Genomic DNA, 15,576 nt, shown 5'->3' on the forward strand with positions numbered 1-15,576 from the left:
CTCTTGGAAGGCAGTGTAAAGCAATTGTATAGGACAAGGGCTCATTGAATGGTAAAGGAATGAGCAAGGAGCTGGGGGTAGCCTGCATTCAAGAGTGGGAAAGAAATAGAAAATGAGAGGTAGAGGTTGAAGCAGTTTTATCTGGAGTCAGGGGTGACTTTCAACATTGAACAGTGCAGAACCTCACCATTTCCCCGAACACATTGGAGGGTTAATTAACAGAAAGCCCATTTGACCATTGGTGCTATCCAAAGCCATGGTGGCAGAAGCCAGGAGTCAAGGGCTTCCACAGCAGCAGCCAAACATTGCCCTTTCATAAAATAGAAGACCTAGCTCATAAGACACTGCAGTGAGGTTGGATTTGCAACTTTGAAGCTGGCTACCTCAAACTCACTGGAAATGATCAACTCATGATTGTGTAAAGCAACTGTACTCTCTAATTTGCCCCGATAGGCTTTCAGGAAGGTCAACTGGTGCTCAAAACATCTGGTTACTCATCCCATTCACTGTCATATGTGGGTGCTCTATTGGAAGTTGTCATTTGAGTCCTCTGGACCACAACTGGCATAAAGCTTTGTCTCTGGGCACTTGATACCTGGTCTATCCTACAACCTCACCTGACACCAATCGTGACCCAGGCATCCTGCATTTAAGCTATTTTCTACAGTATAAAAGCTGCCAAATTTTCCAGCAAAAGCAGCATAATTAAACATGATATCTAAAACAAAATATTCACCTCAGAACACACATTTAGTGGCTTCCCTGTAGGTAATCTTACTCAGTAGAATCATAGAATTCTTATGTCACAGGAGGCTATTTACCCCATCTCGAATATCCACTCAATCTCTTTCAAAACCACAGATTGATTTTGCTTCCACCACCCTTCCACACAAGTGAATCTGAATGCTGTTGACTCTTTGAACATTGTAGATCTCACATTCCCCTTGTGTCTTCTACCCAAAGGTATAAAATCGTGGATAATATGGGATTTGTGCGGGATGGACAAAGCCCTCCCTGCCATTGCCTTAATGGAAAAACTTTCAAGCTCTTATATTTCAGATACACGAGCCCTTGTGTAAAAGCTTTTTATGCAATACCCATTCCATCTTACATCTCAATCTCAATTCCATCAATTGAGGTCCTGTCTGCTCTCTTATGTGGACACAAAAGAGGACCATTCTCCTGAATTTCAAATGACTGCATCCCCAGGTAATACCAACAATTTCATTTATCTCACTGCACTATTTAGCACATTGCTGTGTAATAATTGACAGCTTTGTTTACCAACAACAATGAGAACATGACAAAAGTAATTTGTGACATCCTGAGGTACAAAAACATATTAAATAAATGTACTATTTTTTAACATAGCACAATGCACAATTAATGCAATAATCAATTTATTTTCTCTTATAATGACTGGCAATAAATTAATGTATTAACATTTTATTGGTGTTTACATTGAAAATGAGTTAAAAAACACATGGTAGCTATTTGAGTCAGTTATACATAATATCTGGTTGGGTGAGAGCCATTATTGTGGGGGGTGGTTGGAGGGGAGGGGGGGGGGGGGGGAGGGATGGCATCTCATACCACAGCAATAAATATGAATGTCTGCTCTGTGTTAGTACTTCATCAATTTAAAATAAATATACTTTGCTATGCTTCATATTGCATCTCATTTTCATTTCTTTCTGATTCACTATCACATCCAGAGGCAAGTAGTTAATTGACAAACTATTCAAAGCTCAAGATTAGTTTGAATACATTGGTGAAGGAAGAGTAAAAAAGTATAGGAATAGGGTGACCTATGAAAGGAGCATTCTCCTGAGATGCTCCCTGAGCCATTGACTTACAATATTCTTAAGGGGTTGGACAGGCTAGATGCAGGAAGATTGTTCCCGATGTTGGGGAAGTCCAGAACAAGGGATCATAGTTTAAGGATAAGGGGGAAATCTTTTAGGACAGAGATTCACCACCCTCTGACTAAAGACATTTCTCCTAATATCCTTAACATCCTTTAATTCTGAGGCTATGACCTCTAGTTCTAGACTCTCCCACTAGTGAAAACATCCTCCCCACATCCACGCCATTCAAGTCTTTCACTATTCTGTATGTTTCAATGAGGTCCGCCCTCATTCATCTAAACTCTAGCGAGTACAGACCCAGTGCCGATAAACGCTCATGCTGCAACGCTCTAGATGGTTGATGTACTGATGCCCATATGCCTCTTCACTTGTACATAATGATAAATTCCAAGGCACTGCAACAACATAAAATAAATAAGTTGGATATGTCAGTGATTTCAGTAATTTGTTACTGGCATGGAATCAATCTCTAGAATGGAAGACAATTAACAAATGCAAGTACATTTATACTTTACACTCATCTGAGATACATGTGTAGCCCTGTGTAAAAGAAGCGCTACACATGGATACAGTTAATACATTTTAATGCACCCTAAATATATCTCAGTATTTATGCATTCAGACAGTATAAACCTTACAGTAATTTCGCCTGAAAGAAAATTAAGATTCTGCAACATTTTTTTGACAATAAAAGGGTTCTGATCCAAAACGTCGCTTGTCCATTTCCTCCACAGATGCTGCCTAACTCACTGAGTTCCTCCGGCACGTTGTGTTTCAATAATAGATTAAATACTTTGTTTTGCAAACTTACTATTACTGAAATAAATATAATGAAATATTCCTAAATATACAAAATAATTCCAAAACTGCTATTTAAAATAACATTGGAACAGAGTTAATTTAGTCCTCAAACTAGTTTTGCTAATATGCTTTTAAATTCCTTCAAATTCATAGGTTTTGTAAGCATTATTATTCTTACTTGAATATGTTTCCAGTTTAGTCTTAAAATTTGCAATTTATGTTTAGTTTATGAACTCTAATAGATAGCTCCTGATGCCCATTACTTACATTTCAATTTCATTGAAAGCAAATTACTTTAAAAATAAATTTGGCATTGCAAAAATAAAAAAAATAAAAAACCCTTTTCATTTTTGTCCTTGTGTGATAATTACCTTCAGGTGTAACAAATGCAAAAAATGTTAATTTCATTTTTATGTAAAATGCTCATGAAATTAATCTTTCCAAACAAGTAAAGAGATTGAGAGTGAAACGCCACACACAATTCATTCCTGAGGTTCCCTAAATTTATTTCAGTATTTGCGCACTCAGACAGTACAAACCTTACAGTAGTTTTCCTAAAAAAATATTAACAAAGATTCTGCAACTTTTTTTGTTTTTTTAAAACAAGCCATGTTATTTAGATCACAGTAACAGGGGTTTTCAACAAAGTCTTAAGAATCAGTTAATGTATTTCAAAAACATTTACATAAACTATTTTCTAAATTGAGAAAATACAATATACAATTCAAGAAAAAAAAAAAGAGTATTGCACTTGCAAACTGCATTCATTTGTATATTATAACCGGTTCAAGTTTGGAGAGTCTGTTATGGACTCTTGTGATCCCTACACCTCTGAGTCACAAGACGTTAAGAGGGAAAGCCTTCAGAATTAATCTTGGGCTACGAATAGCTGCTGCCAATGCTTAACATCAGAATTGACATTTCAAAAGATTTAAAACATACTATTATTGTCAATGCTGAAACTTTCTAAATAATTGCATAAAAGTTTACAGTTTCAGTCTTCTTACAAAGGTAGGTTAAAAGGAAAATGTACATCCAGAGTTTCACACTGAAAAACCCAGCATATGTTGCCACCATTAAACAAACCAAGGAAGAGGTTCCAGTTATCCGATTCCAGTAGCAAATGCACTACAAAGCTAATGTACCTTTTATTTTTCAAGCATTTTCATGTATAAAACTACACTTTAGTACAAAAATATGTAAACAGCTTATACCTAATGCTTCAGCAACAAAAAAGCCCGAGGATTTAGGACAGGGACACTTGTCCCAGATTAGAAATGCTACATGAAACAGGAAGTGAGTCTGGTTCAAAACTGACAGTGCTTCACAATCAGTTATATGATCACAGTTTCAGTTTTTAATACATCCTTCCCTTGTTGCTATATGTTCAGAAATTAACAGTCTCCAGTACTTTATGAAAATTTCCAGTAAGTGCATAGTTTGGTCCTAATTTTGTTCCCCCTTCAACAAGCAATCTAATTGTGAGAGGTATTCTTTATTCAAGGAGCAAGTGCCACAAAACAGGTAGTCAGACTTGACATCTGACTAGCACTATATCATTCATCTCTTTCTTGTAAAATGCAGAAAAGGAATCAACAAGTTAAGACTATAATAGTCAAAAAGGGAGTGACATCACAGGAATAACGTTGAACTATTGAATAAATGTACTTTAATCAAACACACTTTTTCTTTTCAGATTTACGTTGTTCCTTTTCAATTAAGTTGGTCATCATTGCAAGTATATAAAAAATCATAAGTGCTTAGTTCTGTTCTACTGTTCCTCCCTTCATTGAGTGAGTCTCAAATGGACAATACAATTATGAAAGGCTAGAAAGTATTCATCTTCTATCCTTACTCCATTTAGCAATTAAGGAAGTGCAGTATTGTTCGAGACATAGTTGACCCTTGACCCTGCATCATTCTTTATTTTATTACTGAAATTCTATATACGAGTCGATCATTAGCTTATCACAGTTGCACCTACGCAATGACCGAGATGAATGATACAAAGTTTTGAAGATGACATGACTGACAACTTATTTTATTTCAAACTAAAGGCTAATTTTAATTCCCACAATGTCATATATAAATGAAAGAACAATATTACGGTAAATGAGTGGAATATACTCATTGCAGTATATTCTTGGTCCATAGATAGTAAAAAACAGGCAAATTGTCTGTCACCAGGCCACTTCTGCCTTTCAGTCATGTCAATGTGGGACTTCAAAAACAGTTCTTCATCACTGTCCTAGAAGCTCAAGGCCTAGTGGAATGTGTGTTCTCCACGAACAATGTGCGATGAGAATTCATAGCGATCATGGCTTCTGTAGCCACAAATGTTGCACTCAAATGGGTCTCTGAAACCATGGCAGCCCATGTGGATGGTGTACATAACATGATCTAGAAACAGTACACGACAGTGCTCGCACTTGAAAGCCCTAATCTGCTCACCCTCTTCACTGAAGACTCTATATATCTCTTTAGAGGTATGAGACAAAACCTTTGTGGCTTCCAGAGCCTTTGTTTCCTCTTTTGAGTAGGCTGGACTTCGTTTGCTCTGAGGAGTCAAGGCTGGTACTCCGAGGTGTTGTTGAGCACTTCGATCATCATGGCTGCTCTCTGTATCAGTAGAATCGAGACAACTGTTACTTGGAGACATTACTCTTTCTGTTGTTGGATTTTTTGCTCTTATAAGAGAGATTGGGCCATCCACTGTATTTTCGTGGCTTTCTGTTATTTCCCTGCTGCTTGGCCTTTCAAGCCTTGTTGGATGGTATATCTGAGAATAGACTGAATTCATAACCGGAACCACTTCTGCCATTGAACTTGGCTGATGTTGCATTAGCGGTCTGAGGGATTCAGCCCCAAGGTATGTAATTGCATTATTGATAGCTTGATCCATCATGTGTGAATGCATGAACTCTGCCTCTTTCTCATAATTCAAGTTCATATTACAATTGATGTCTGGATAATTCAAACGCATGAACTTTTCACCTAGAAAAATACAATGCAGGTAAGTGAACAAACCTTTTACATATAACATAAATATAATTCTCAGAAATATTTATTAACAGAGGTGCACCCCAAGGCTGCATGCTTTGCCTCCCGCTCTACTCTTTGTATACACATGACTGCGTGGCTACGTTCAGCTCTAATGCCATTTATAAATTCATCAACAACACCGCTGTGGTTGGCCAAATAACTGATGGTGATGAATTGGAGTACAGGAAAGAGATAGACAGCTTGTTGAGTGGTGCTGCAACAACAGCCTCTCATTCAGCATGAACAAGACTATGGAAGTGAGTGTTGACTACATAAAAGGGAAGTCGGGAGACCAAGTACCAGTTTTCATTGCTAAATTGCTGGTGGAGATAGTTGGCAGCCTCAAATTCCTGACTGTTAACATCTACGATGACCTGTCCTGGGCCCAGCCATAGATACCATTACAAAGAAGGTGCCCAGGCACCTTTACTATCTTAGAAGTATAAAGAGATTCAGTACATCTCAGAATACTCCAACACACTTTTACGGAAGTATCCTAACTGGTTGTATTATGGTCTGGCATGGCAACTCCAACACACTGGAATGTAGGAAGCTACTGAGTGGTGTGAACTCAATCCGGTTCAACAAGGGCATACACCTCGTGTCTGCGAGGTGCTACCTCAAGAAGGCAGCATCTATCATCAAAGACACTCACCATCTGAGCCATGTTCTCTTGCCCAACCTGGGGCAGGAAGAACAGAAACTTCACGTCACCAGGTTCAGGAACACCTACTTTTCTACAACGATCAGGTTCTTGAACCAACCATACAACTTAATCCTACCTCGACAACAGAACACTATGATCCATCTCTTGCACTATTATGGACTTGTTTTTTCTAATTATGTTTTAATTATGTTTTTTTTTATAGGCTTCTGTCTTTTAGAAATGTTATGTGTAATTCATGTATAATTCATGTATTATTAGTTTGTATGTGCGTGTCTAAGTCTATGTGCCTTTGATGTTGTTACAAGTAAGATTTGTCATTGTACCTGTATCTTACCGTACTGTTCATATGACAATAAATGCGACAACTTGACTACTGCACAAGAAAAAGTAGAATCATAATTATAAAGATTAATATTCAGTTCTACTCCCAAATTTTAAATCGCAGACTATCAGCTAATATTTCAAATGTGACTAACATGAATTATCTAGATGGAGGCCTCACTAACACCCAAAACTCGGTACAACATGTGCAATGTGAAGCTAAGCATGATACAACAGAGTGGCTTTAGGATGGCCCTGTATTAGACTCCTGACTTTATCATCTTAACTTCACCAACTGAAATGGCCAATGCAACTTGACAGTCTGGGTCTGACTATCCACAAATGAGTCTGGGGTGGTATGAAGAGAGGAGAGATGCAATGTTTACTAGAATTTTATCCAGAGCAGGGCTATAAATACAGAAAATGCTTTGGTACCAATGAAATTGTGGTCGTTCTGACAAGGTGAGCTGTGAACAGCGAAACCATAACTTTCTGCTCTTTCTCAAATTGTACCATGGGATTTTTTAATGTTCATATGATAATCTGATGGGCCTCAGTTTAATATCTCAACTGACAGAATGCACCTTTGACAATTTAATACACTTCAATGCAATACTTGAGAACCAAGCCTTCATAAAGTAGTCCATTATATTAATAGACCTGTATTCATCATTCCGCAATTCAAAGGCAAGGGTGCAATCACTGAAACAATAACAAAGAATACATTTAATTTTTGTTTTAATAAGAACACATTTCCAGATTTCTAATTGGTTCTATTACATGGTTGCTTTGGATCTATAATAATGTATGGAATGTGTAAGATGGCCACGTGATTAATGCAAGCCAAATGCACACATGCGCACAAATATCATATCAGTCTAAAAAGCGTTAGAAGAGTGAAAAAGTCAGTCAATTGCAACTAATTTTTTTAACTTTATAAATCTGGTCCGTTTCATGGTGATAGGAGCAGAATTAGGCCATGCGGCCCATCAAGTCTACTCCACCATTCAATCATGGCTGATCTAACTCTCCCCCTCAACTCCATTCTCATGCCTTCTCCCCATAACCCCTGACATCCGTACTAATCAAGAATCTATATATATACCTCAGCCTTAAAAATATCCATTGACTTTGCCTCTACAGCCTTTTGTGGCAATGAATTCCACAGATTTACTACCCTCTGACTAAAGAAATTCCTTCTCATCTCCTTCCTAAAGTACCTATTATTCTGCTACAACCTCTGGTCCCCTAGACTCTCCCATGAGTGGAAACATCCTCTTCACATCCACTCCATCCAAACCTTTCACGATTCGAGGTTTCTAGGTCTAGACAAATTTATGACATTTCCTTTGGTAGCTGGCCTATAATTTACCTCAAAGAATATCCAGTTAATCTACCTCTTCATAGCTCGGACTTGAAAAATGACCTGCAGGTAATGAGGCAAATAAAACCCAGCTCCATTGCAACAGCCAAGCATCTTAACTGTTCCATAAATCCCATACTTCATAGCAGTAAAATGGGGTGAATCAGCTATTATCAATATTATAGTGATAATGTTGATTACATAACTAATGTTTGTTTAAATACTTGCATTCAACAATATTGTTCAAATTTATAGCATTTCATGATAAATCAGATTTATTCTATATTTTGTCTTTACATTCCTTTTCATGTGCCTTAATTTTGGAATATGGTTATCTTTGAAAAGGCAGCATTAACAACAATGCAATACCTAATAACAAAGAAAGATGGCAAACCTCACCAACAAATTTTTGAGGTGTGGAGCTTTTACGTTTTCCCATATTGCTTGCCAGCCTCTCTATCACTGCCGGTCTCTCAAACTGCATCAGGGGAATGTGGTCTGCTGCTGTATCGTGATCCTTGTAATCATCTACTGAACGGAACACAGAATATTCAAAAAGAGAACACACGATTCTGTAAGACATTTCATTCTCAAATACGGCATCATACTTTGTCCTATTTAATTATTTTAAAAACAATGGAATTAAGTTATTAGAACTCATCCAAAAGCAATCTTCTGGAGCATGTGCTACATTCACTGAGAACAATAAGATCCACATATCAGGAGTATTGAAACACCTTAAGAGAGTGATATCTGCTGAACTATTGAAGGTTTTCAGATGATCTGCATCTAAATTGAGATCTGGATATGTTGGGTTATACTAAATGATTCCCCATGATTTTCCATCATGTAAAATTAGAAGATATTAGTACTGGGAAAAAAAAATGTTTTTGGCTAAAGTTTAGTATTTAGTCAAATATATTTGGCCAAAACTTTGTGGATTTCACATTGTGTCCAACAATAGATATAAATCAACTAATGCTTACTCAATAAGAAACAGATTTTTTTTTAAATGCTTCACCCTTGCTTTATTTATCTAAGTTAAATATATTTTCATATTTTACCTTGTTAGCTCATGTCATAGGAGTAGAATTAGGCCATTCGGCCCATCGTCTCCTCTACCATTCAAACATGGCCGATCTCTCTTTCCCTCTCAACCTCATTCACCTACCTTCTCCCTATAACCTTTGCAACTCTTACTAATCAAGAACCTGTCAATCTCCGTTTTAAAAATACTGAAAGACTTGGCCTCCACAGCCAGTTGTGGCAATGAATTCCACAGATTATCCACCCTCTGGCAAAATAAATTCCTCCTAATTTTATTTCTAAAGGTACGAAGTTAGAAAAACTTCACAAATTGAAACGTAAATAATATTGTTAGGCCAAGTAATAAAAATATTACATACTAATATTACAGACCAATAAAAGATATACCCATTCAAATATTGTAGAATTTTTGTTAGTTATACATCAAAAATTGATGCCAAACCAGTAATGAAAATGTTTAGTGTCGCTCAATTAGGGCTGGAAAAATCTGAAAATGTCTCTGGACTACTGTTAAATCCTAAGCAGCTCCCACTCTCTTTCTTAGGTGGCATTACAAGGGATTTTTTTCCCACCAATAGTGAAATGTTATAAAAGGTAAAATTATACTTACAAAAATGTGGTAGGAGTCAAATATATAATGATAACACTTTGATTTAAGGACTATACGGTGCACCAATTACCACTGTGGTACATGTGAGCGTGGAGGAGACTTTATTACTAACTGTAATGTGAACCTCGTTTTGTGAACTAAATTAGCATTCAAAACTGCTAAAGATATCTCAGCACTGGTTTTGTAATGGAAAATAAATTCTAAATTAACTTTGAACTCTAAATAACATAAACTTTTCCCAGCTTTTATTTGATGATTTAATGCAAAATTAAATAAAATTTAAATAACAGACTGTTTATGTCCCACAATATCCTCTTTCCACTGTCCTTCACCTTATGTTACCAGTATGTCCTATTCCTTTCTCTTTGCTGCACCATAATTAATTTAATATCGTAACAGATTTGAAATGCAAGCACATCTACTGTGAAATATTTAACAATAATTTTGCTATTTTGAACGTGTGGTCAGGAATTCTCTAATATATTTCTGAAGAGGTTTAATCTTGTTTTTAAATATTAAGAAAGCAATAAAAATCATTTGTCTATGTCAAATCAGACACTGGAATTTGACAACTATCTGTGGGCTATAAAATGACTACTGATAGGTGTTATAAAAAAATACACTCCCTAGTTATAATTTAGTGAATCTGTAGCTTGAAGGAAATCTGTAGGCTGGTAGTCTAAAACGTTTATTAAATCTTACGATGGAAAAATTGTTTTAATTTATGTACTATTTTTTAGGTTTTCCATTTGTATATTTGGCACAATGGAAAAATAACATTCAGCCTACTTCTACAAACACAGAATTATGTCAGCTGATAAAAAACATTAGCATAATAATTTAAATATAAACACATTTAGGCATTTTCCTCTAAATGTATCTAATGTAAATCTTCCTCATGTAAATATTTAATCAGAAAAATACACCTAGTAGGAAAATATAGTATGTGAAGTAATTCTATGCCCATGTCAGGATAACTCTGTTTTACGAGTTCCTTTTAATTGTAGTAATTTTGATAATAAGACTAATTGCATTGGTTGGTTATTCTGGGGAGCAGTTAGTAATATCTAATCTGTACATACTATCAAGATACAAAAACACACATCCTCAAGGTAAAATCATGAAGGAGTCACTACAAACTGGAACTCCACATCATCCCACCCACCCTGGTGATTCATGGGCTGTGCAACCTCCATGCCGGTGTTCTGCAGGTAATTGTGGCAGCGTTCTTTATGCTCCTCCAGTGAACTGCGCTGTTTGTAGCTTCTACCACAATAGTTGCACTTGTGAGGTTTACCTACTGTGGAAGGAATTATATTCTAGTTACATCATTATTAACATAACAATCACTTTCAACAAACGGCAAAGGCATTTCAAAGAAAATCGTGCCCTTTAAGAAAGGATTCAGTCGACACTTGTTTATTTAACAGCAATAATATATTGAAACATTTGTATTACTCATGCAATTTTCTTGAAACCATTACAAAAATACTTGCTATGAGAAAATCACCAGAGTTAAATATTATTAGATATCATCACTGGGAATTTTACTGATTAATTGTGTCTATATTCTTGTGGTATTACATGAAAGTGAACAAATGATGAGAAACTACCGTTATTTCCATCCTCATTATTGGAAAAATTAAAGTTGCATATGGATTTACAAATCATTACATTATTTTTCAATATTAATGCATAATGCATTAATTGTTCCTGGAACTACATAAAAGTTTGGTGGAAAATTTGGTCGAAGTCCAAATCTAGCAGCCAATCTAATTTATTAACATTATTGATTATAAAAAGGTGACATGATTCTAAAGAAACTGGTTCCGTACAGGCCAAGACTTTTCTTACACTATCTTTAAACTATTCAGTATTATGATTTACACAAAATGTCTGCATTTTTTCTAGGCGATTAAGCTCAATGTTCCTAGATGAGAATATCACTTTTGGCAGAGACACTGATTTACTGTTAATTATAATTCTTATTTTGAACTATTCTGCAATTTTATCAAGGCTATTTTAAGAAAGTTTTGTAATCAAAATGTATTTGTTGTAATATATTAGTAGCATATGCCGTGATTAAGCTTACTTGCTTATGTTAAATGAATACATTAAAACTGCTGCTTATTACTTGGGAAGTTTGTTAAACTAATATTCTTGAAGGTTTCCATTATTCCATGTATTCTCCCCACAAAGACATTTGGGGGGTCTTCATGATTATATACCTGATTGCGTAAATCTAATTTCCTGTTTACTTCTACAATATTTATGAGAATGATTCTCTTATGATTTTCTTGAAAATGTTATGTAAGTTTCTCAGGTCTCAATTGATAAATATTCAATTGTTTGAAGCACCATCTTTTCATGAATATATTTTGAGTAATATATTTGATTATTTTCCATTTGTTGGGGAAACATTTATGTCTATTGTTCTCTGCTTTAAAATATGGAGAGTGTGTCATTTAAAGATTATTGTAACATTATGCATTAGTCCAAATTGTTACCCTTTCAATGCAGGATCACAGTGGGAAGTATGCACTTCTTTTTTTTAAATTTTGGTTTGTTTGTTTTTCCATCACATTATACTGTTATTAAGTGAACTTTTGGTACTGTGCTACATCCCTTGGTATCTTTAATTAGCAAAAATCTATCAACACCACTGTGCAGAACAGGACACATCTCTTGCATTTTTACTCCTATTACATCTAAAATAAAAATAAATATCAACATACGACATTTCTATCTATGTGCAAAAGAATAAGTCTAACAAATGGAAAGTACCGCAGCCACATTCATTATTATTTCCTATATGAAATAAAAGTGTTAAAATCTGCAAATGATAACATCCTGGGCTAACGGGCTCTGTATATTAGCTCTGTGACATATATACATATATATATATATATATATATATATACGACATACAGCATAGGAGATTCTGGGATAGAGTGAATGTAAAAGTTAAAAACCATTTGCTGCCATAAACCGTGCTTATAAAATTAAAAATGAATATTATAAAGCCACGAATATTAAATTCTAAAGAACACATAAGGTCACAAAACAAAGTATACTGTGTAAGAATAAATATTAACATGCTGAAATTAATGAACATTAGTATATACAGCATTATATATTAACCTTAGGTTTATGATGGAATGATGTCAAGAAGCAAACATTCATACCTGATTCTACAAAACAAGTGTCAGAAAATAACAGTAAGACCATTTGTAACAAATAAATTTGTAACCAAATAAATATATTAGAAGCAACTTTTAAAATTATGATACAATGCTGTGTACACTTATGTATAAGTGTGTATCAACTTTTTCTGAATTATAAGGAATACTCAAGTTTACGAAGTAGAAGTTGGATAATTATTTTGACAAGTTCATGTTAGTAAAGGTAACGTGCATTTATAATATTCAACAAATACTGATTGAGTTCAGATCAGAAATCCATAATGTTTTATGTCCTCGTGGACTGATAGATGTGCATTTTAGAACCTTAAAACCATGCATAAAAATTATAATCATACTTTCATTAATCTACAAATAGCTTGTCACTAATAGAGGGAGATAATTGCCTGGCTGCTCATGTGTAACATTGATTATGAAGGTGATTAAAGTGAAAGGTGGCTGGGAAGATCAGAATGGTTCACTTTAGAGATCATGCTTGAAAAGGGGGTGCTTCCCTTAAGGGAAATTATCATTTGTAGTGGGGATAGGGAATGGGTTGTCGAGGAAGTTAATCGGTTAGTTGTAGGAGGAATTGATTGGGAGATAATTGAAAGCTAGGCGGACCCCTAATAACACCAACAGCAAGGTAGAAATTGCATGGGAGGGACAATTGACTATAACATCTTAAATGACTTCTGACCTAGAAAAAGAGGAGTGCCTTAGATTCCCTGAATGGTTATGGTTAGTTTAATGTAACCATTAGCTTTTATATCTCCTGAGCTAGACAATGGATATGTGTCACAAATATAAATGTCCCTAATTGCCTTTGAGAAGGTCGTCATGATATGGCTTCTTAAAGCACTACATTCCTTCTGCTGAGATACATCCACAAAGTGATTGAAGAACAAGTTCCAGGATTTAGAACAATTAAAAAATATATATATTCTCAAGTCAGGATACTGTGTGACTTGGGGGTTTATTTCCCAAGTGAAAGTTTTGTTGCATAAACAAGTGGGGCATATGCATTCTCGTTGTATTACGGCAGATGTTAATAAACAAGCAATACTTAGTGCACAGCGTCTTGTAATGATAGCATAATTTGTTGGTTAATTCTTTTAATATACCAGAATCACCAGCAGATTCAGTATCCAATGAATCACCTTTTTAATATTTTACATTACACACTGTAATGAACAAAGTCATTAACTACAGGAGTAATTCTAGAATAGATATTTTTAAAATATTACAAAATTAATAAAACTCCTATCTAGTAGCATTCTATCTGCGAGAGTGCATGCGTCATAAGCAATCCATGGGACATTATTAGTAATATGTTCCATGCAGAACTACTATTAAAAAGACAGACTTGGACTTACATAATGACATTTGCAATCTCAGGACACTGACAAAACACTTTATAGTCAAGCGAGGAATTTGTAATGCAGAAAATGTGGCACAATTTTAGTTATAGCCTTCTGCCAATGGGGCTGTAACCTTGAATCAACTTGCATGTCCCATAGGAGTCAAAGGAAGAATTCTTTTAGAAGTCAATGTTGCTGGTATATCCATAAAATAATTAGAACATACTACACATTCCACCACTTAGAGACATTTTTCCTTGGCCTCTCCTTTTAAATCTACATTACTAATAATCAACAATTCCATGTTAAAAGAATAAATGTCAACTATTTTCAGCCCAACAGGAAATACTTAATGTATTTTGTTTAATTGTGCCATTATAGTAATGGGTTGGATTTTACTATTTTCGAGCAATCCCGATGTAAGCAGAAATCATAGAGCATACAGAATTCATCACCCTTACTTTTAAATGTGAAACAATTTACTAAATGGACAGCAAAACTAAAATAGCAAAGATTTCAATCAAATCACATGATGGTGATATAAAATGTATTGTGAAATGTTTTTTCTAATCTTTTTACTTTTTCCAAACAGTGCTACACTTCAACCTGTGCAGAAAAGATGCACAAACATGCAGTTGTTAGGTTTTAATAAAACTGATTTTTATTAAAACCTAATAAGCCAATATAAGATATGCAAAAATGACTTGTGGTGACTCAAGAAAAAAAAACTTTGCCTTGTTTTGATGAATTACATAGCTTATTTTGCTACTTTTCCATCATTGCACAATCAAGACTGAGAATTTACTTTTGAGAACATACTGTAATGGCTTGATTATTTAGTAGCACGGAGGAAAAAAAATTGGCAGAAAGTTACCATTACATTTCATCCAAAGATTCATTATTCAAGCCTGGTTACATCTAGCGAATCTTGTCTGCACGCTTTCCAACTTAATTACATCCTTTTTGTAGCAGAGTGACCAGAAACCACACAGTACTCCAAGTGTGGTCTCTCCAACAACTTATACAGGTGCATTAGTGCACATAACACTTCCCAATGAAGCTAGGAATGTTAAATGCCTTCTTCATCACACTGCCCACCTGACTCACCACTATAGGGAACCATGAGCTTCTTATTGTCTGCCACTTTAATTCTCCATCCCACTCCTACTCTGACCTGTGATCTCCTGCATGGTTAAAATGAGGCCCAATGCAAGTTTTCTTCCATTGAGGTGTATTGCAGGCTTCCAGACTCAATATTGAATTCTACGACTTCAGGTAACGTGATTTCTGTCTGTATGAGGTCCATTTATGACATTG

General features: G+C 35.3%; 1 protein-coding gene across 12 annotated transcripts in view; it reads right to left on the reverse strand.

Moving 5' to 3' along the window:
• Positions 1-3,150: 3,150 nt before the first annotated feature.
• ikzf2 (IKAROS family zinc finger 2) overlaps positions 3,151-15,576 on the reverse strand; it is a 203,517-nt gene continuing 191,091 nt past the window's right edge. For all 12 annotated transcript variants that reach the window (XM_033024327.1, XM_033024322.1, XM_033024319.1 and 9 more), the window contains 3 exons: positions 10,885-11,019; positions 8,462-8,590; positions 3,151-5,663 (listed from right to left, as the gene is read on the reverse strand). In XM_033024327.1, coding sequence (XP_032880218.1) covers positions 4,933-5,663; positions 8,462-8,590; positions 10,885-11,019 — 995 coding nt within the window. In that variant the 3' untranslated portion in view covers positions 3,151-4,932. The remainder of the gene's footprint in view (positions 5,664-8,461; positions 8,591-10,884; positions 11,020-15,576) is intronic.

Source organism: Amblyraja radiata, chromosome 7, assembly GCF_010909765.2.
Source record: "Amblyraja radiata isolate CabotCenter1 chromosome 7, sAmbRad1.1.pri, whole genome shotgun sequence".
NCBI classification, from domain to species: Eukaryota; Metazoa; Chordata; class Chondrichthyes; order Rajiformes; family Rajidae; genus Amblyraja; species Amblyraja radiata.